Below are 22,428 nucleotides of genomic sequence, written 5' to 3' on the forward strand. Positions count from 1 at the left end.
TTCATTAATTGACAAAATTGGGATCTGATGAAGGTAGAGATATGAAATCTCAATTGTACTTGGAACATGCTGCCAAGGAGGTGGTGGTGGAGGCAAAGATGATAATGGCTTTTAAGTATTTTAGATAGGCACATGGGTGTGCAGGGAATGGAGGGGATATAGATCACATGCCACAGAGGATATTAACTTAATCTGGCAACATGTTCGATACAGATATTGTGAGCTGAAGGGTCTGTTCCAGTGCAATCATGTTTTATGTATTATGAAATGTAGAAAGTGTATAGAAAATGTAATTCCAGAACTGCACTTCAGATTTTTATTTCCCCACAAATTCTAATTGGCAAAATGCAAGACTCATGTAAGAAAGTTCATAATGTAAACATTGATCAGTCACTACACTACACTGAGCTTCACAGCAAGAAATGGACCTCTGTTTAAGAAGCAACAGGATGCTGTGGTGAACCTATGGGTCTGGTTGAATGGTCACATTTTATTATTGTCAAATGTCTTGTTCATTAGCCACTATTCTAAGATCATTTGATCTAATGTGAACCAGTTTGTTCAGGAAATCTTCTGAAGTAGTTCTGCAAAACATAATGCCATCACTACAAACATGGTGTGGATAGTGAAGCGCAAAGACGCACTCGTGTTTAGATATCCTCTCCTGAAGTGGAATGATTTCATGGGGACTCAGAAGCTATACAGCAGGGAAATGGAGTAACTGAAGAGGACAAAGGTTGCTACAATGATGACATTAATAGTGTAAAATCTCTGAGTTAATATCATTGGCAAAGTAGCTGAAAATTATTTTTATTGAATACTCAATAACCAATTAATATTTATAATTCAAATTTGCCTTACAAGCCTTTAACTAATGTTGTTGCTTCTTAAAACAAATTCAGTGCTTGGTCGTGTTCATAAATCAATATATAGGCATCAGAGCAGTAACTATTAGAAGTAACAGAACCTACTATTGGTTCAATCCATTATATTTTTTCAGCGAAACCCTCTGCTCCCAACATCAGTCGAATAGAATGTAGCGGCAGTACACTCTTCAATTGCACAATCTACTGGAACGAGGAACAGAATGCAGAGTGGTTTGAAATCCAGTTTCAAATTACAAACAGCAGCAAATGGGAAAAGGTAACAAATAACTGTATTTGTTCCACCTGCAATACTCTTCATTTGAAAACTTGCAAAAGTCTTGTTTTCGAATATCTAATTTTTCATCAACATTTCCCCAGACTTGGACGATAGACTTTTATGTTTTTAATCCACCACTGGCTTTTCTGTTCATTCAGATGAGGCAGTACATTCTTCGTCCCCTTCCTGTCATAGGCAATTTCATTGAGGTCGTGCCCATTTAAAACATGCCCCTTGCCCATTGAGGTCGTGCCCATATAAATCAGATTAATGAATTCCAAAGAACCTGTGTACTGAAGCCCAGATTTCAACTGTAAGTCAATTATGTTACTATTCCACATGACTGATAAGACATGAGATATTCTAATCTTAAGCAAATGTTAATGCATTGGAGATAGCTGAGCAACAAATCTATTCAGCGGTTCATTTAATTTTCAGTTCTGATATTTAGTGGCGTACTGGATATAATGTGCACATGATGTGGTATCACCATGGCTTGAATTTCCTAGACATGCATAACATATGACCTCAGTTTTCAGATTACAAATGCCTGTCCCTGTCACTTATTAAAGGCTGGTTGCTTGGTTTTACCTGGCAATTAGCCTCAAGGAAGTAAAGCCTACCACAGTATTGGTGAGAATAGCACCTGTAAGCCAATACCCACTATTTTACGGACCTTGCTGCTTACAGAGCATTTCAGAATTTCCCATCAACTCTGAACACACCCAGCACACATTCTGTGAATAGCGAACTCCAAATTGGGTCATATCTTTTAATCAAAATGATAGTTTCACAGCAGATAGTTGTGGCTCGAGAGATTGGCAATCACGGTGACCTTTCATCCACTGGAACATTCTCTGGTTTGATTTCAGAAATTCATAGCCAATTCAACAAGTTGCACCATGGCTGATTTGGAGCATTTTGAGGAGTATGTGTTCAAGATTCGTTCCAAGTTTCTTCAAACCCGAGGTCTGTGGAGTGACTGGAGCTCTTCATTTGTAACCAGGACACCAGAGGCAGGTACAGTGTGACCAGGCCAACATGTCGTTTGAATTTGTCATGGCATCTCTTGAAAGTAGCCATTCTTAATTTAACTTCATGATGATTCACTGCATATACACAAATACAATACAAGTATGCAGTAGTTTTTTTTGTCATAATGGGTGAGTATGTGTTATTGATCCACGCAGTGTAGTAAGGTTTCCATTGACTTGATTTAACCTGAAGCTCTGCAAGAGGTTTTAAACTAGAAAGACAGGGAGGTGGGAACCAAAGCAGCAGATCAGTAAATGAGAGGGCTGACGAGAATTCAGAGATTGTGACAAGCAAGTCTCAAAGGAAGGGCTGACAGGGAGAGGTTCATGATTATGGGTGATAATGAGGAGCTGAAGTGTGTTTACATCAATGCAAGGAGTATTGTGGGTAAAGCTAATGAATAGGACCTGGATCAGTGCCTGGAATTATGCTGCTGTGGCCAATATGGAAACTTGGTTGCGAGAGGGACATGACTGGCAGCTGAGCCTGCCTGGTTTCGATGCTTCACATTAGATAAAGAGTGGGGTAGATGAGGTGGAGTTGCTTTGCTAATCACGGAGAATGGCACGGTGGTACTCAGAGAGGACATACTGGAGGGCACGTCTACTGAGGCATTATGGGTTGGCTCAAAAATAAGAAAGGAGCACTTATGATAAAGAATTATATGAAAGGCCACCCAATAACCAGCAGAGGGATAGAGGAACAGATATGTAGACACATTACAGAAGGATGCAAGAACCACAGGTTTGTTGTAATTGGTTAAAGTCCCAATACTTTCCCAATATTGATTGGTACTTACTCGGGGCAAGAGGATTAGATGCCACTGTGCCACATTACTTTTGTAGCCACTTTCAAGTAGTTATGGTCTTAGTACATCAATGCTGTTAGGGGTCATGGCATTAATTGTTCAATTAGCACTCCAAGTGCAACCAAGATAGTTCATAGTTCAAATTTTATTTGGTGTTTGTAGTGTTCAATGGGTAGGTTTTCAAACTCTTATACATTCTCCCTGATGGCAGGAAAGAAATAAGAGTGTGCCCAGGGTGGTGTGGGTCCTTTGTGTGGCAGCACTTCCAATAGATCCCTTCAGTGGTGGGGAGGACAGTACCCATGATGGACCAGGCAGTGTCTTGGGCATTCAAGTCAAGAGTCTGAATTGAACAATTAGCTGCTTAGTCTTACTGATATTGTAAACAAGGTTGTATTTCTGACATTATTCCATCAGACGGCACAGTTGCGCACCGGTAGAGTTGCTGCCTTACAGCACCAGAGACCCAGGTTCAATCCTAACTATGGGTGCTGTTTGTACAGAGTTTGTACGCTCTCCTTTGACTGTGTGGGTTTTCTCCGGATGATCACACTCCAAAGATGTACAGGTTTGAAAGTTAGTTGGCTTCTAGAAGTTGTAAATTGTCCCTAGATTGTGGGTAATGTTAGAGTATGGGGTGATCACTGTTCAGCACACTCAGCGGTATTTCTCTAAAGTCTCTCTCTAAAGCCAACCGATCTCCTATGTTCTGACTCGTCATTTGTCCAACGATCATTCATACAATAACGTTGGTGGCATTAGTGAATTTAAAGATAGAGTTGGAAGTACAGTCCGGCTACACAAATATGGGTATAGACTGAGTAGAGCTTGGGACTGAGCACACAGCCTTGAGGTGCCCCTGTGCTAATGGTTATCGAGGAGGAAGTGTTGTTGCAAACTTGTACCGATTGTGTTCTGGTTTATGAGGACGTTGAGGTTTCAGTTGCAAAGGGATGCACAGAGACCCAGTTCCCTGAGCTTGGTAATGAGTTTGGAGGGGATGATGGTGTTGAACGCTTACTCCTAGTTGATGAATGACAATCTAGTCCAGTGCAAGGTGGAGAGCCAGCGAGATCACATCCCCCATTCATCCATTGTAAGCAAATTGTAGTGGGTCCATATCCATCCAAAGGTAGGAGTTGATATGCACCATAACCAACCTCTCAAAGCACTACATCTTCATGGACAGTTGGTAGTCATTGCAGCAAGTCACCATGCTCTTCTTGGGCATTGGTTTCATTGATGCCCTTTTAAAACAGATGGGAACCTCAGACGGTAATAATAAGAGGTTGAAGATGTCTACAAAAACCAGCCAATTCCCGCCTTCCGATTCACAGGTCGGTTACGCGAACAATCCTCGTTCCCAATGTCCACTGGCAAAATCCCTCAACTCTTTACCACCACTGCATTGGGGCTATCCCTTGTACCCATGCAGAACTTGTACATTTCATTAAAGGGCCTGTCCCACTTAGGCGACTCTTTAGGCGACTGCCAGGGACTAGTTTTAATGGAATTCACCTACAACACCTGGCAACAACCTACGACAGCATCTACAACAACCTAGGACAGCAAAAATTGTCGCCACTGTCACCGAAAATGTTTCAACATGTTGAAAATTTTGCAGCCGTCACCTGTAGTTGCCCAAAAATTGCCTAAGTGGGACAGGCCCATAACTTTACCACTAACCTCCACACTGCCCTCAAATTCACATGGACTCTCTCTGACACCCCTCTCAACCTTCTTGATCTCTCTGTCTCCATCACAGGAGACAGAATATCGATTAATGTTTACTTCAAACCTACCGAATCCCCCAGTTATCTGAACTACAACTCCTCACACCCTGGCTCTTGCAAAAACTATCCGCTACTCTCGATTTCTCCATCTCCGCTGCATCTGCTCCCAAAAAGAGGCTTTCAATTCTAGGACATCTGAGATGTTTTTGTTCTTTAGCAAACGTGGTTTCTCCCCTTCTGTCATAGATGGATCCCTCACCCATGTCTTCACAGTGCCTTATGGTTATGTTCCCGCTCCCCCTACCCGAGGCGGAACAAAGATAGAGTCCCCCTGGTCCTCACTTTTCACCCCACCAGCCTCTGCACACAAGACATCATCCTCCGATATTTCCGTCACCTCTAAGGTAAATTCCACCACCAGTTACATCTTCCCATCCACACTCTGCAGAGACCGCTCCCTCCTTGGTTCACTCATTCCATCCCACCAAAACTACCCCATCCCCAGGTACTTTTCCCTGCAATTGCAGGAAATGTCACATCTGTCCTTTCACCTCCTCCATCCAGGGACCCCAGCAGTCCTTCCATGATTTAGAGGTTCACGGTCACCTGATCCAACCTCAGCACTGCATCTGGTGTTCCTGATGTGGTCTCTTTTACATTGTATGAACACTAAATTATCCAATTTTAGGTAAGCAAATTTAGGTTGGACAACTTGTATTGTTTTCTCTGGAGCTCCAGAGGCTGAGGGGAGACCTGGTAGAATTATATAAAATTAAGAGGGGTATAGATAGGGTTGACAGACAGAACCTTTTGTCCAGGGTGGAAATGTTAAAGACTGGAAAGCATAGCAAAGTTGAGAGGGACAAAGTTTAAAGGAGATGTGCGGGGCATATTTTTTTAATTTTTTTTTTTTAAATGGGGGTTCCTGGTATGCACTGTCAAGGATAGTGATGGGACAGATATGATAGTGCCATTTAAGAGGCTTTTAGATAGGGAATGGAGGGATATGGATCACTTGCAGGCAGAGGAGATTAGTTTAACTTGGCATCATGTTTGCCATGGACATAGTGGGCCAAAGTCTCCTGTTACTCTGATGTACGGTGTAAGCTAAAAATACTAAAGGCTATGTGGTATATGGTTTGATAGATAAAAGTGATTGGTTGTCCATTTTAATGACCCCCCCCCCCCCATTGTTGAAACTACTAGTTATGTTCTGTAAAGACAATGGTGACTGACTACTCTTGGGGTGAGGGGGGTTTAATAGAAGCTGATTTTTTTTTCTCTTGTCAATTTCCAAAGTAATGTTTAAACGGTACTTTAATTCCCAAGTGGAAATGTGTTGTAATATGGCCTACAAAATGCACATAGTGTTCCCTAATTCATCGGTCACATTATATTTAATGAGCATCATGGAAACGCATGTTGTCGCACCTGTAGTATAGTAATGGTTTCTTGGGAAATTCTTATTTTCGATTTATGTTAACATTTTTTATGTGGGAGAAATAATCTTTAATGAATCGTCTAAAGATTTTTTTTTTTAGGCTTATTGGGCGTGATAGATGAGGTACAGCCATTGAATATATTCAGATTTACCAAAAGCATTTGACACGTTATCATAGAACCTATCATTAGGATTGAGATTAAAGATTCAGGATCACTTAACAGGATTGATGTTAAAAAAATGACCAATACTTGTAGAATCCGGAATGGCTGGTTATGTAATATTGTTTAATGTGATGTTAAGTCCTGCTTGTTGTAATGTGCAAATCTCTCTATCCTACACCCTCTGTAATAGTGCACCATTCAGATAATAGTACAGCTTGTTATTCCTATTAGAAAATGTCATTTTGAATTTCTCCAAGTAAAATTTCATTTGCTTTTGTCTCACCAACCTGATTTTGTCCTTTGGAAGTCTGTCATCTTCCTCCTCTCTTTGTCTGCAAATATTTAAATTCTGTCTGGTTTATTACTCCAATTATGAATGTATATTAAGAAAAATGATGATCATTGTATTGAATGCTATTGCAATGTTCTTCCATTAAAAAAAAAAAAAACTACTCTCCACCATGTTCCCATAACCCAGTTTTGTATCCATACTGCCATTAAGCTATTTATTTTGTTGTTAAATCCCCTCCACTGCTGTTATTAATGTCTGTTTATATACTGCAGGAAATGATTTGATTCCTTCACCCAGAAGTCAGTCTCCTGTCATTCATTCTCCTTGCCTCTTATTTCCTTTCTCATTTCCCCTCTGATCAATTGGCCTGATTCTTGCTGGTATTACCAACCTGATATAATCAATACATCCTTTCTTTCTTCTCTCTTTATCTTTCATCATCCATGCACCTTTGGATTCTTACACTTCCATGCCCCTTGCAGGAATGCAGCTTCTTAAATGGCCGTAGACTCAGCTGTAAAACAACAGTTCCATGGTCTTCGGTACTTGCTCTGCTTCTCAGGATATTGACAAAATACAATACGATACAATTCCATAGAACTTTATTTATCCCAGGAGGAAAATTGGATCTTCCAACAGTCATAAAACACACGATGCATGAAACATGAAATTAAACTGACAAGTGCAATGGTTTGGGGATGTGCAAAGATTGGAGGGGAGGGGAGGGAGGGGAGTCAGTCTACTCCACGACAGAAGGGGGACAAGTTGTACAGTTTGATAGTCACAGGGAAGAAGGATCTCCTATGGCGTTCTGCAGTGCATCTTGGTGGAACCAGTCCATTGCTGAAGGTACTCCTCGGGTTGACCAGTGTGTAGTGCAGGGGATGAGCTGTATTGTCCAAGATGCTCTGCAGTTTGAGGAGCATACGCCCCTCCAGGACCACCTCCCATGAATCCAACTCTGCCCCCAAAGTCATTATTACTTAAAAAGAAAACTAATGCATAATTTTGGAATCCAGTTCATGTCTGTGCATTGGATCTTTTGATGGTATCGTACTCCATTGCACATAATTGGTGCTGCAAGAGGCAACTGTGTTGGAGAATAATACAATCAGTGGGACCTGCACAATCACAGACATTTAATTACAGCAGCTTCCTTGCTTTCTTTACACAGCACCCATTGGGCAACTGGATGCCTGGTATACCATGGACCTATCAGATCCAAACAACCTAAGGGTCACTCTCTTCTGGAAGGTAAGATGCTTCTAATTCAATGTTTAATTAAGCATGAGGAAAATGTGATCTTGTGGGGACTAGTTCTGAAAATGAAAATTAGTTTAATGGTAATTCTGTTACCTCCACGTGTCTCCGTAGCGAACGTTATCACATCAAAAGAGGTTAGTTCATAAAGTTTGCTACAGGGAAGAGGGAGAAGAGAGCAGAGAGAGAGAGAGAGAGAGAGTAAGCAGAGAGAGAGAGAGAGAGAGAGAGAGCGAGAGAGAGAGAGAGAGAGAGAGAGAGAGAGAGAGGAGAGAGAGAGAGAGAGCGGAGAGAGAGAGAGAGAGAGAGAGAGAGAAGAGAGCGAGAGAGCGAGAGAGAGGAGAGAGAGAGAGAGAGGAGAGAGAGAGCGAGAGAGAGAGGAGAGAGAGAGAGAGAGAGAGAGAGAGAGACGAGAGAGAGAGAGAGAGAGAGATCGAGAGCGAGAGATAGAGAGAGCAGAGAGAGAGAGAGAGAGAGAGAGAGAGAGAGAGAGAGAGAGAAGAGAGAGAAGAGAGAGAGAGAGAGAGAGAGAGAGAGAGAGCGAGAGAGAGAAGAGAGAGAGAGAGAGAGAGAGAGAGAGAAGAGAGAGAGAGAGAGAGAGAGCGAGAGAGAGAGAGAGAGAGAGAGAGAGAGAGAGAGAGAGAGAGAGCGAGAGAGAGAGAAGAGAGAGAGAGAGGCAGAGAGAGAGAGAGCGAGAGAGAGAGAGAGAGAGAGAGAGAGAGAGAGAGAGAGGAGAGAGAGAGATAGGAGAGAGAGAGAGAGAGAGAGAGAGAGAGAGAGAGAGAGAGAGAGAGAGAGAGAGAGAGAGAGAGCGAGAGAGAGAGAGAGCGAGAGAGAGAGAGAGAGAGAGAGAGGAGAGAGCTAGAGAGAGAGAGAGAGCGAGAGAGAGAGAGAGAGAGAGAGAGAGCGAGAGAGAGAGAGAGAGAGAGAGAGAGAGAGAGAGAGAGAGAGAGAGAGAGAGAGAGAGAGAGAGAGAGAGAGAGAGAGAGAGAGAGAGCGAGAGAGAGAGAGAGAGAGAGAGAGAGAGAGAGAGAGAGAGAGAGAGAGAGAGAGAGAGAGAGAGGAGAGAGAGAGAGAGAGAGAAGAGAGAGAGGGGAGAGAGAGAGAGAGCGAGCGAGAGACGGAGAGCGCGAGCAGCGGAGCGAGAGAGAGAGAGAGCGAGACGAGCGAGAGAGAGAGAGAGAGAAGGAGAGAGAGAGAGAGAGGAGAGAGAGAGAGAGAGAGAGAGAGAGAGAGAGAGAGAGCGAGAGCAGAGAGAGAGCGAGGCGAGAGCGAGCGAGCGCGAGCGAGAAGCGAGCAGCATCTCTCTAGCTAGAGAGCGAGCTCAGCGAGAGCTCTCTCTCCCTCGATCTCTCTCCCCTCTCTCTCTCTCTCTCCTTTCTCTCTCTCTCTCTCTCTTCTCTTCTCTTCTCTCTCTCTCTCTCTCTCTCTCTCTCTCTCTCTCTCTCTCTGTAATTATTGACAACCTTCTTCAATCTCTACGATACCACCTACTTTACATAGATACATAGAAGATAGGTGCAGGAGTAGGCCATTCGGCCCTTCGAGCCTGCACTGCCATTCAATCTGATCATGGCTGATCATCCAACTCAGTATCCCGTACCTGCCTTCTCTCAATACCCCCTGATCCCTTTAGCCACAAGGGCCACATCTAACTCCCTCTTAAATATAGCCAATGAACTGGCCTCAACTACCCTCTGTGGCAGAGAGTTCCAGAGATTCACCACTCTCTGTGTGAAAAATGTTTTTCTCATCTCGGTCTTAAAGGATTTCCCCTTTATCCTTAAGCTGTGACCCCTTGTCCTGGACTTCCCCAACATCGGGAACAATCTTCCTGCATCTAGCCTGTCCAACCCCTTAAGAATTTTGTAAGTTTCTATAAGATCCCCCCTCAATCTTCTAAATTCTAGCGAGTACAAGCCGAGTCTATCCAGTCTTTCTTCATATGAAAGTCCTGACATCCCAGGAATCAGTCTGGTGAACCTTCTCTGTACTCCCTCTATGGCAATAATGTCCTTCCTCAGATTTGGACACCAAAACTGTACGCAATACTCCAGGTGTGGTCTCACCAAGACCCTGTACAACTGCAGTAGAACCTCCCTGCTCCTATACTCAAATCCTTTTGCTATGAAAGCTAACATACCATTCACTTTCTTCACTGCCTGCTGCACCTGCATGCCTACTTTCAATGACTGGTGTACCATGACACCCAGGTCTCGTTGCATCTCCCCTTTTCCTAATCGGCCACCATTTAGATAAGTCTGCTTTCCTGTTTTTGCCACCAAAGTGGATAACCTCACATTTATCCACATTATACTGCATCTGCCAAACATTTGCCCACTCACCCAGCCTATCCAAGTCACCTTGCAGTCTCCTAGCATCCTCCTCACAGCTAACACTGCCCCCCAGCTTAGTGTCATCCGCAAACTTGGAGATGTTGCCTTCAACATCTCATCCAGATCATTAATATATATTGTAAATAGCTGGGATCCCAGCACGGAGCCTTGCGGTACCCCACTAGTCACTGCCTGCCATTGTGAAAAGGACTCGTTTACTCCTATTCTTTGCTTCCTGTTTGCCAGCCAGTTCTCTTTCCACATCAATACTGAACCCCCAATACCGTGTGCTTTAAGTTTGTATACTAATCTCTTATGTGGGACCTTGTCGAAAGCCTTCTGAAAGTCCAGATACAACACATCCACTGGTTCTCCCCTATCCACTCTACTAGGTACATCCTCGAAAAATTCTATAGGATTCGTCAGACATGATTTACCTTTCGTAAATCCATGCTGACTTTGTCCAATGATTTCACCACTTTCCAAATGTGCTGCTATCCCATCTTTAATAACTGACTCTAGCAGTTTCCCCACTATCGATGTTAGACTAACTGGTCTGTAATTCCCCGTTTTCTCTCTCCCTCCCTTCTTAAAAAGTGGGGTTACGTTAGCTACCCTCCAATCCTCAGGAACTACTCCAGAATCTAAAGAGTTTTGAAAAATTATCACTAATGCATCCACTATTTCTGGAGCTACTTCCTTAAGTACTCTGGGATGCAGCCTATCTGGCCCTGGGGATTTATCGGCCTTTTTATTCCATTCAATTTACCCAACACCACTTCCCGACTAACCTGGATTTCACTCAGTTCCTCCATCTCCTTTGACCCGCGGTCCCCTGCTATTTCCGGCAGATTATTTATGTCTTCCTTAGTGAAGACGGAACCAAAGTAGTTATTCAATTGGTCCGCCATATCCTTGTTCTCCATGATCAATTCACCTGTTTCTGACTGCAAGGGACCTACATTTGTTTTAACTAATCTCTTTCTCTTCACATATCTATAAAAACTTTTGCAGTCAATTTTTATGTTCCCTGCCAGTTCTCTTTCATAATCTATTTTCCCTTTCCTAATTAAGCCCTTTGTCCTCCTCTGCTGGTCTCTGAATTTCTCCCAGTCCTCTGGTATGCTGCTTTTTCTGGCTAATTTGTACGCTTCATCTTTTGCTTTGATACTAACCCTGATTTCCCTTGTTATCCACGGATGCACTACCCTCCCTGATTTATTCTTTTGCCAAACTGGGATGAACAATTTTTGTAGTTCATCCATGCAGTCTTTAAATGCCTTCCATTGCATATCCACCATCAACCCTTTTAGAATTAATTGCCAGTCAATCTTGGCCAATTCACGTCTCATACCCTCAAAGTTACCTTTCTTTAAGTTCAGAACCATTGTTTCTGAATTAACAACGTCACTCTCCATCCTAATGAAGAACTCAACCATATTATGGTCACTCTTGCCCAAGGGGGCACGCACAACAAGACTGCTAACTAACCCTTCCTCATTACTCAATACCCAGTCTAGAATAGCCTGCTCTCTCGTTGGTTCCTCTACATGTTGGTTTAGAAAACTATCCCGCATACATTCCAAGAAATCCTCTTCCTCAGAACCCCTGCCAATTTGATTCACCCAATCTATATGTAGATTGAAGTCACCCATTATAACAGTTTTACCTTTGTTGCACGCATTTCTTATTTCCTGTTTGATGCCATCCCCAACTTCACTACTACTGTTAAGCGGCCTTTTCACGGGGCGAGTTGACGCAAGATGTCACCAGAGTGAAGACGTCGTGGTCCAGCACGAGTCTCGCACGATATAACGGCAGTAGATAAAGAGTTCCCACGGTACTCGGCATTTCTGCTATTTGTGCGAGTGACTTGTCCGCTTCCCGAGCTTTCCCGTTAAATCTTGAATGAACATCGTGAACTACACGTGACACAAATGATGTAACTTTTTTTTCACACACTATATATATCCTCCCTTGGTTGAATTGGCTCATTTGGAGACATATTTTACTGTGTATGTGGGAGACACAGATGGACTGAGCACAGTACCTCGGTCTTACTGTGTGTGGGAGAGGTGGAGAAAGAGACGTACACTCACAGAGGCAGAGTCTCTCAGCCTGTGTAAGAGGGAGGGAGAGAGAGAGAGAGGCACACACAAGGTGGATGTGAAATCTCACCTGCCTGTTTCAGTGACAGACACCCGCCGTCAGTAAATGAAGACACCCCCATCTGTCTCCCCCTCCTCTCCCTCGACTCCCCCACCTTTCTCTCCCAACTCCAGTCCCGTCCCGACCCCCTGGGAAACTGAATAGAGCAACAGTCAACTGCTGCCTGTGCGCTGATATGACAATAAAGGCTACTTTACTTTACTGAGTTAAAGAGGTCCCACGGTAGACTGTAAAACTGGGACCCTGGTTCTGGACTCCCCCAACACCGGAACCCTTCTTCAGACAGCCTAATCGGAATTGAGTCTGAAGATGTGTCTCGTCCCGAAACATCAGCTTTTTTTCTCCAGAGATGCTGCTTCACTCGCTGAGTTACTCCAGCTTTTTGTGTCTGTCTTCGGTTTAAACCAGCATGTGCAGTTCACTCCTTACACGGGTCTCTGTACAACATTGATTGGTAGCGTTCCGGACCCCTGGACCCGAGGACTCCGACCTGTATCTCTCAAAGAAGTACATGTGAAAAATTTCTCACGGACCATAAAAATGCGTAACCTTTCAGTAAAGTCCCTTTTAAAGTCCCTTTTAAAGATTATAGTTATTTTCTTGAATCTCATTAACATAACTCATGAATAGGTTGATGTCCATATGCGGATGCAAATCTTTATTTTTATTTATTTTTTAAATTCAATCCCACATAAGATAATTTTTACTCACCTTCTGTTCCCTCTGTCCAGCTTCCGGGTTCACCGTTCGCAGGAGTTCCCACGGTACCCGCAAGAGTTATTACGGATATCGCACTGGCCACTACGTTCATATAATGTTGCAATACTCAACCACAAGTGTACAAGTCAATCTTGGAGAAATTCAAACTTTCTTGAATTTTCTCCCGAGTGACCAAGTTACACGATGACCTGCCGTTAGCGCTACGGTGGTCCACGGTGGTCCACGAATGCCGCACTGTTATCGCACGAGGTTCCCACGATGTTAAACTCCGGTTAACTCTTGCGTCAAGTCGCCCCGTGAAAAGGCCGCTTTAGGTGGCCTGTACACAACACCCACTAGCGTTTTCTGCCCTTTAGTGTTTCGCAGCTCTACCCATACCGATTCCACATCCTCCAAGCTAATGCCCTTCCTTTCCATTGCATTAATCTCCTCTCTAACCAGCAACGCTACCCCACCTCCTTTTCCTTTCTGTCTATCCCTCCTGAATATTGAATATCCCTGGATGTTCAGCTCCCAGCCTTGGTCACCCTGGAGCCATGTCTCCGTAATCCCAACTATATCATAATCACTAATAGCTATCTGCACATTCAACTCATCCACCTTATTACGAATGCTCCTTGCATTGACACAGAAAGCCTTCAGGCTTGTTTTTACAACGCTCTTACCCCTTTTACAATTATGTTGAAAAGTGGCCCGTTTTGATTTTTGCCCTGGATTTGTCTGCCTGCCACTTTTACTTTTCACCTTGCTACCTATTGCTTCCACCCTCATTTTACACCCCTCTGTCTCTCTGCCCTCCCCATTTAAGAACCCCACCACCTCTTATTCTCTGTTTATTATTGTTTTCTTCTTTTCCCCCCTACATGTTGGGTCTGAGTGCTTTCCTTCTCTGCCTCCTGCCTCACACACTGTCTACTAGCTTTCTCTATTTGAGTCCCTCCCCCCAACCGTTCTAGTTTAAAGTCTCCCCAGTAGCCTTTGCAAATCTCCCCGCCAGGATATTGGTCCCCCTCGGGTTCAAGTGCAACCCATCCTTTTTGTACAGGTCGCACCTTCCACAAAAGAGGTCCCAATGATCAAGAAATTTGAATCCCTGCCCTCTGCACCAGTCCTTCAGCCACGCATTTATCCTCCACTTCGCTCCATTCCTACTCTCACTGTCGCGTGGCACAGGCAGTAATCCCGAGATTGTTACCTTTGCGGTCCTTCTCCTTAACTCTCCTCCTAACTCCCTAAATTCTTCTTTCAGGACCTCATCTCTTTTTCTACCTATGTCATTGGTACCTATATGCACCATGACCTCGGGCTCCTCTCCCTCCCATTTCAGGATATCTTGGACACGTTCAGACACATCCCAGACCCTGGCACCAGGGAGGCAAACTACCATCCGGGTCTCCCGACTGCGTCCACAGAATCGCCTGTCTGACCTCCTAACTATAGAGTCCCCTATTACTAATGCCCTCCTCTTCTTTTCCTTACCCTTCTGAGCAACAGGACCGGTCTCTGTACCGGAGGCCCGGCCGCTGTCGCTACCCCCAGGTAGGCTGTCCCCCCCAACAGTACTCAAACAGGAGTACTTATTGTCAAGGTGTACAGCCACCGGGGTACTCTCTAGTCCCTGTCTGTGCCCCTTGCCTCTCCCAACCGTGACCCACTTGCCTGCCTCCTGTGGTCTTGGAGTGACCACCTCCCTGTAACTCCTCTCAATGACTTCCTCGCTCTCCCTGACCAGACGGAGGTCATCGAGCTGCTGCTCCAGGTTCCTAATACGGTCCCTTAGGAGCCCCATCTCGACGCACCTGGCGCAGATGTGGACGTCTGTAAGGCTGTCAGATTCCTTGATCTCCCACTTCTGACATCCAGAACAGCAAACTGCCCTGGCCCTCATACTCCCCTCTTACCTAGGATACAATACAATACCAAGTACAATACAATCAGCAGGGATCTGACTCCCAATCAGTTGCTCCCTCTTGTCAGCTTCCACCAATCAGCGGCTTCCTCAAGCCCACTTGTTTTGAAGTGCGAGTGGAACTTGGAACGTTGCAGATTTTGGCTCCTCCCTCGGCGACCTCTCCAACGGCTCTCTGGCCTCTGTGTAATCTACTTTAGTGTAATCTGCACTTACTAATCATGCCTTGTACATTCTCATCCAAATTGTTAACAGCAATGGGGACCAGCGCTGACCCCTGAGGCACACCACTAGCCACAGGTCTCCAGTCCAAAAAACAACCTTCCACCGTCACCCTCAGCTTCCTTCCATGAAGTCTATTTTCTATCTGGTCGGCTAGCTCTCCCTGGATCACATGCACTCTAACTTTTCAGAGCATCCTACCATGAGAAATCTTATAAAATGCCTTGCTGAAATCTTTGTAGACAGTGTTTTACTATATGGGCTTTCTCTGGGTGCTCCAGTTTCCCCCCACATTACAAAGATGTGCAGCTTAGTGGCTCTGCCCTCGTCAACCTTTTTGGTCACATCTTCAAAAAATAGTCAGATTCATGAGACATGATCTCCCACATTCAAAACCATGTTAGGCTCACTGGTCTATGGTACCCAGGCTTTTTCATGCATCTCTTCTTAAATAGAGGCACAATATTAGCCACCCTCCAATCTTCCAGCACCTCATCCATATCTAATGATGATTTATATACCTCATCCTGTAAATTCTTCTCTAGCTTCCCAAAGTGTCCTCAGATACAGGGTGGCACAGCGATAGTGTTGCTGCCATATAGCTCCAGAGACCTAGCTTCGATCCTGACTACAGGTGCTACTTGTATGGTTTGTACATTCTCCCTGTGATCGAGTTGGCTTCCTCCGGGTGCTCGAAAGATGTGCAGGTTGTTGGGCCAATTGGCTTCTGTAAATTATCCCTAGTGTGTAGGATAGAACTAGTGTATGCATGTTGGCTGGTCGGTGCAGATTCAGTGGGCAAAATGGCCTGTTTCCATGTGTATCTTTTGGCTGGCCGGTGCAGATTCAGTGGGCCGAATGGCCTATTTCCATGTGTATCTTTAAACCAAGGACCATGAGATTTGTCTACCTTCATACACCTCAAGATGTTTAGCACCCCCTTGTCTGCAATACTGACTGTCCTCAAGACATTTCCATCGACTGTCCCAAGTTCCTGTCTTCATGTCATTCTCCACAGTAAAAAAGAGCAGAATTACACATTGAGGACTGTACTGTTACCTCCTGTCTTACACTGCTCAGCCTCCTCGCCAAAGACTCGTGAGTGAAAGCCCCAAATTTCCCTTTCACTCGGCGCTTCCCCTCCACACTGCCAGTCCCAAAAGGCCACTATGCTATTCATGCCATCTTTTTATTAATTATTCAATTAACTCATTTTGATCACCCACTCAATCCACGGGCGTGTTTTTCAATTCTCCCTTTCCTGCTCCGACATTGAAATTAACTGACTCCACCAGTACACAGGCTTGCTTCTAAAGGCCCCTGCAAACCACTAATGGTTGTATGAATACCATTTGTAAATCCAAAAAAAGTTTAATTAATCTGATATTTGTAAGAATAAAATGTCTTAATTTAACATTCACTGGATTAGAATTTATACATAAACATGGAGAATGGCAATGAAATAAGATTATTTTACTGGGTACCCTCACAGGAACTCTCCTGAACACCTTGTATAATGTATTAGAGGAGGGGGTGGGGGGGTGTTGTTGAGGAAAATGCTCATTTAGCAAAATTAACTTGACTACAACAAGATTCTTATCTGGTTTTAAGACGTCGCTTCAGATTAAATTCACACTCGCGTTAGAAGTTGATTTAAACTCTGATTCTAAGGCTTTGTCTGATATCCATTTCCCTCCTTTTCACCTCTAATTTACACCTACTCCACCAATCTGACAATCAACTGTACCCATCTATCACTTACCAGCCTTGCCGCCCTACCTCTCTTTTCCAGTTTTCAGTTCCCTAGTCGTATCTGTCTGAAGATAGGTCCCGATCCGAAATGTCATCTGTCCATTCCCTCCCTAGGTTCTGCCTGACCTGCTGAGTTCCTCCAGCACTTTGTATTTTTCTGAAGATTCCAGCATCTGCAGTCTCTTGTGCCTCTATCTGTCACTGTTTTCCAATATAAACTTGTGAAACTACAGTTTTTCATTGTGTCAGTGACTGCAAATGGCTGTATGATCATGTAAGTCAAGATCACTAGGAGTTTTGATTCAGGATGTTACGTCACAGTAACAGATTGGAAGTGATTGAGAATAGGTTAGTACATTAGCAGAAGCAGTGTTCCATTTTCCTGCACCTCTCCATATAGTGAAGAAAAAATTAATATATCTGCCAATCCAAAGCAGACAGTGAAAGAAAGAAAGAACAAGTATGCAATAACTTCAGTGTGACTATCAGAATAGTGTTGGTGATGGTGGGAGAGAGGAAAGCTGTATTTAGTAGAGGAAATCATATTTGATGGTATATGTTGTTTCAATTGAATTCTAGGGGAAATATTACTGAATAACATTATTATTATTATAGCCTCTCAAGGTATTTGAAGTCAGAGGAAGAGTCTTGGGGTACAACATAACTCTACAAGAAAGCATAAAGAATAACACAACCATTTGGATACAGCAGACGAAGAAGACCTGGTACACAGGGGACATTCCCAGGGCAGGCTGTGTCATCACAGCGTCTGTATACAACTGCAGGGGCAGTTCTCCACCAACTCAACTCCACCTATCATCTCTCAGAGGTAAAACAAAATGTCTCTGTTTTCACTACATTTCTAGAAAATCTGGTGTCACTTTAAGAACAGAATCTTTTCCATGCCCTTTCTTGCCCAATTACATGTTTCCTATAGCAGAGTGCACAGTACTATCCATAAGACTCCAAATGTGATCTCACCAACATTTAAACAGCTACAGCATAACCAATTCAGTTTGTTCTGAATGTTTTCATACCTCTCGTTTCCCTCTCCCCTGATTGTCAGTGTGAAGAAGGGTCTCAACCCGAAATGTCAGCTATTCCTTTTCTCCAGATACTCTGCTTGTCCCACTGAGTTACTCCATCATTTTGTGTCTATCCTTTTGTCATTTCCTTTCCTGATGAAGGCAAACTTGCCAGAAGCATTCTTCATCACCGTGTTATGATCTTTAGGGCATTGTGTGCATGTATCCCTAGAACTCTCTCTCCCTAATATCTCTCCTCTATTATTCTCCAAGGCCCTCCCATTAACCGGCCAAATGCAAGCTCGGTTTGACTTACTGAAATGCACCACCTTACATTTGTCAGAGTTAAATTCCATCTATCATTTCTTCGCCCATTTCTCTCATTTATTCAGACCCTTTTGTAAACTTGGATAGCCCTCCTCATTGTCCACGATACCACCAATTCTGATCATCTGCAAATGTATTAACTATATTCACTACATTGTCATCCAAATCGTCATAGATTACAAACAGTGGATCAGCCAGCCACTGATCCATGAGGGGCATCACTGGTAACAGGCCTCCAGTCATAACACCAATCCTCTGCCATCACTCTCTGATTCCTTCTATTGAGCCAAGTTTGAATACAGTTGGCTAGCTCATCCTGGATTCCAAGTGATCTAACTTTCAGGTCTAGTCTACCATTTGGGACCTTGTCAAAGGCCTCTAAAGTCTATATGGACTCTGTCAATCCACTTGATGAACTGTTCAAAACCTAAATCTATCAAATGAATGAGACATGATTTCCCACACACAATCTTGTGCTGACCATCTCTAATCTGCCCTTTGTGGGCCGACGGGCCTACTCCTGAGCTGTACTATGTTCTAAATATGCTTCTACATTTCTTATATTCCTCACTTAATCCTAGTTGCCTATACCTGATGCATGTCTTTTTATAAATGTCTAGTCTCAAAACCCATCATTGACCAGGATTCCCTAAACCTGCCAGCCTTGCCCTTTACTCTAACCAGGAATATGCTGTTGATTAATTCTTCCAATCTCACCTTTAAAAGCCTCCTGCTTGCCATATTTCCCCTTGCCTGTGAACTGCATCTCACAGTCAACCTCTGCATGTTCTTGTCTGATACCTTCAAAAGAAACCTGTACTTATAAAAACATTAAAGTCATGTCTTAATTTACTGATTTTTATTTCTTCAAATGGATAGATCTTCCTCCAGCAAGCAACATCTCCACTATGTATTCTGAGAATAATTGGCTCCTAATTGAATGGATGGAACCAGTGAAACCACCAGTGGCAGTCCAGGGATATGTAGTAATGTGGACAGAAGTAAATGATAAACTCAATCAAAATATAAATTGGATTAAACTCCCTCCTCAGAACCGTTCAGCAAGATTAACAGGTAAATTAGGTCTTTAAACAAGCCACATCATCTAACCTACCTACCTACTGCCCTTCAAAATCTTGTACGATGTTTTTTTTTTTTTAAAGTAATAAATTCAGCATGACAGTTTATTTATGGGTTCTACGATTCCCTACATCGGAGGTAGATTTTTATTTGTAGCTTTTGGATCTGAGTAGAAGGAATGGAAAACCAGTCACAGAGGGTTGAATACCCATAAGAGATCCCATGTGACCAATTATTACCCATAAGAGTAGCTCCATTAATTTGCATGCAAGCAATCAACCAGGACTTGCTATAGATAGATTGACCCAATCTCCCGCACTACCCTGCCATGACCTGATATGGGAGAACATAAGGTGTATGCAATTATATCGCTGGTCTAGTGTATACTTATTTACTGGAAGCTCGGCAAGACCAGTGGGGAAACTAGGTTCTGTTGTTGGAAGTAGTTTTTGGGTAACTATTTTGTACAGAAAAAAAACTATATTACCCAGGTGAATGGTTGGGGGGGGGGGGGAGAGAATAAAAGCTAATAAGTGCAGGATTTAGAAATAGGAAATAAACAAAAATATTAGAGAAAACTTGGCAAGCATAGGAATTTTTTAGGAAAACAGTAGGTATGCATTAAGGAATGTTGTGGGAATAGGTGAATATTCCAAATGATGGGATGAAGCAATGGGTAAGATCTGGCCAAAATATGCATTGATTGGTATTCAATATAGAATCACCTGTATTACAGATTATAATATTTAAACAGAAAGGGATGGGGGGAATTGAAGATTGCATGATTACAAGGAGAGAGGAATTTGGGTATGTTTTGAAAAGTTATAGAAAATCAGTGAGTATCCCTCCTAATCCTGGAACGTTGAGTACATCATCTCGAACACATTCAACTACTGAGTTTAGATCAGAAGTAATCTAGGTTGCATGGTATTTAGTAGACTACACAAAATCTTTGGGTTAGTTTTCAAGTGTTCAAAATGTTCTATGCCTAAATGTTTTTGGGGAAAGTCCCCATATCCTATGCATTGTTTCTGATAAAGCATCATCACAATAGATTCTCTCTCCTTGTACCCATAGTCTTCAAATCACACACTGCCCAAAACATGAACCAGAACAGAATACATCCTAATAAGCCCCTTTCTTACTACATTACAGAAAATATAAAACCGAAGACATGCTTTCAGATCTCCGTCTTTGCAGTTTACGACAATGGCGCAGGGATACCACTATCAATTTGGAAATATACAGCACCAAAAGGTAACCAAATTCAAACTTTGGGTTGATTAAAAACATGAAGTCGTGGAAATTAGATTATTTTAACCAAGGCTTTAACTTTGGTCTTCACCAAAGACCATACTGCAGCCATATTTTGGAATATTCCACAGGTTCAGAAAGAGAGCTGCACTGAGAGCTATACCATCCACAAACGGGAGAAGGGTTCAAAGTTGCCACCTACAATTTATGGTTAGTATGAAGGATAAATATCAATTCAGAACCGCAAGAAATTGATGCAGGCGAAGGTCTCCAATGTCAGAGGCACAGCTATAGAGTTGCTGCCTTAGAACTCCACCAATCTGGCTTCATTCCCGACATATTATGTTGTTTGTGTAGAGTTTGCATATTCTCCATGAATGCATGTTTCCCCAGGTCCTCTGATTTCCTTGCACACCCAAAGACACACGAGTTAATAGATTGTGGCTGCTGTAAATTACTCCTGGTGTGATGGTGAGTGATAGAATCAGGGGGGAGATAATGGGAATATGGGGAGTATAAATTAGGCTCCCAATTTTCAACCTGCACTCAAATTCACATGGACCATCTCCGACATCTCCCTCACAGAAGATAGACTATTCATGGACATCTATTATACACCTACTGACTCCCACAGCTATCTAAACTACACTTCTTCCCACACCGCCTCCTGCAAAGACTCGATCCCCTACTCCCACTTCCTCCGTCTACGCCATATTTGCGCCCAAGTTCCATAACAGGACATCTAAGATGTCCTCATTCTTTTGGGACGGAGGTTCCCCGCTTCCATCGTAGCTGGGGCCCTCACATGCGTCTCCTCAGTATCCTGCAGCTCTGCTCTTGCTCCCCAATCGCAACAGGGACAGAGTCCCCCTAGTACTCACCTTTCACCCCATCACCACCTCCAACGGGATCCCACCACTAGCCACATCTTCCCGTCTACACCCCTTCCCACTTTCTGCAGAGACCGTTTCCTCCGCAACTCCCTGGTTAACTCATCATTTCCCATCACTTCCCATCCAAACCACCCCCTCACCAGGTACTTTCCTCTGCAACTACAGGAGATGCAACACCTGTCCCTATACCTCCTCCCTTGAGTTTGTCCAAGGACCCATTCAATCCTTTCAGGTGAGTCAAAGGTCGCTTGCACCTCCTCCAACCTCATCTACTGTATCTACTGTTCCAGACGTGGACGCCTATATTTCGGCCAGTCCAAGCGCAGGCTTGGCGATCGTTTCGCTGAACACCTCCGCTCAGTCTTCCTTGGCCTACGTGATCTCCCGGCTGCTAAACACTTTAACTCCCACCCCTATTGACCTTTCTGTACTGTCCTGGGCCTCCTCCACTGTCAGAGTGAGGCCCAATGTAAATTGGAGGAACAGCACCTCATATTTTGCTTGGGCAGCTTCCAACCCAGCAGTATGAATATTAATTTCTCTAACTTTAAGTAACCCTTGCCTTCCTTTCCCTCACCCTAGTTCTCTGACTAGTTTCACTGTCCTGATTAATTTTACTGATTGTATGCCTCCTTAACACCTTCCCCTCAGCTAACAATGAATCATTCTACATTTCCTTATCAGCTGCTTTGATCAGTTATTTTCATGTGACCCTTCCATATCTCGAGTTTCCCTCCCCCCTTCCCCCGTCTCTGTCTGAAGATGGGTCTGGACCTGAAACTTCACCCATTCTTTCTCACCAGAGATGATGCCTCTCCCCATGAGTTATTCCAGTAGTTTGTGTCTATCTTAAGTGTAAATGATG

General features: G+C 43.6%; 1 protein-coding gene across 1 annotated transcript in view; it reads left to right on the top strand.

Annotated features, from left to right (window-relative positions):
* Positions 1 to 22,428, top strand: part of il12rb2 (interleukin 12 receptor subunit beta 2) — a 50,975-nt gene that overhangs the window by 21,015 nt on the left and 7,532 nt on the right. The window contains exons 7-13 of the mRNA XM_033029143.1: positions 1,001 to 1,143; positions 2,016 to 2,163; positions 7,791 to 7,870; positions 17,600 to 17,813; positions 19,216 to 19,410; positions 20,572 to 20,673; positions 20,767 to 20,880. Coding sequence (XP_032885034.1) covers positions 1,001 to 1,143; positions 2,016 to 2,163; positions 7,791 to 7,870; positions 17,600 to 17,813; positions 19,216 to 19,410; positions 20,572 to 20,673; positions 20,767 to 20,880 — 996 coding nt within the window. The remainder of the gene's footprint in view (positions 1 to 1,000; positions 1,144 to 2,015; positions 2,164 to 7,790; positions 7,871 to 17,599; positions 17,814 to 19,215; positions 19,411 to 20,571; positions 20,674 to 20,766; positions 20,881 to 22,428) is intronic.

The sequence above is a fragment of the Amblyraja radiata genome, chromosome 10, assembly GCF_010909765.2.
Source record: "Amblyraja radiata isolate CabotCenter1 chromosome 10, sAmbRad1.1.pri, whole genome shotgun sequence".
Classification (NCBI taxonomy): Eukaryota; Metazoa; Chordata; class Chondrichthyes; order Rajiformes; family Rajidae; genus Amblyraja; species Amblyraja radiata.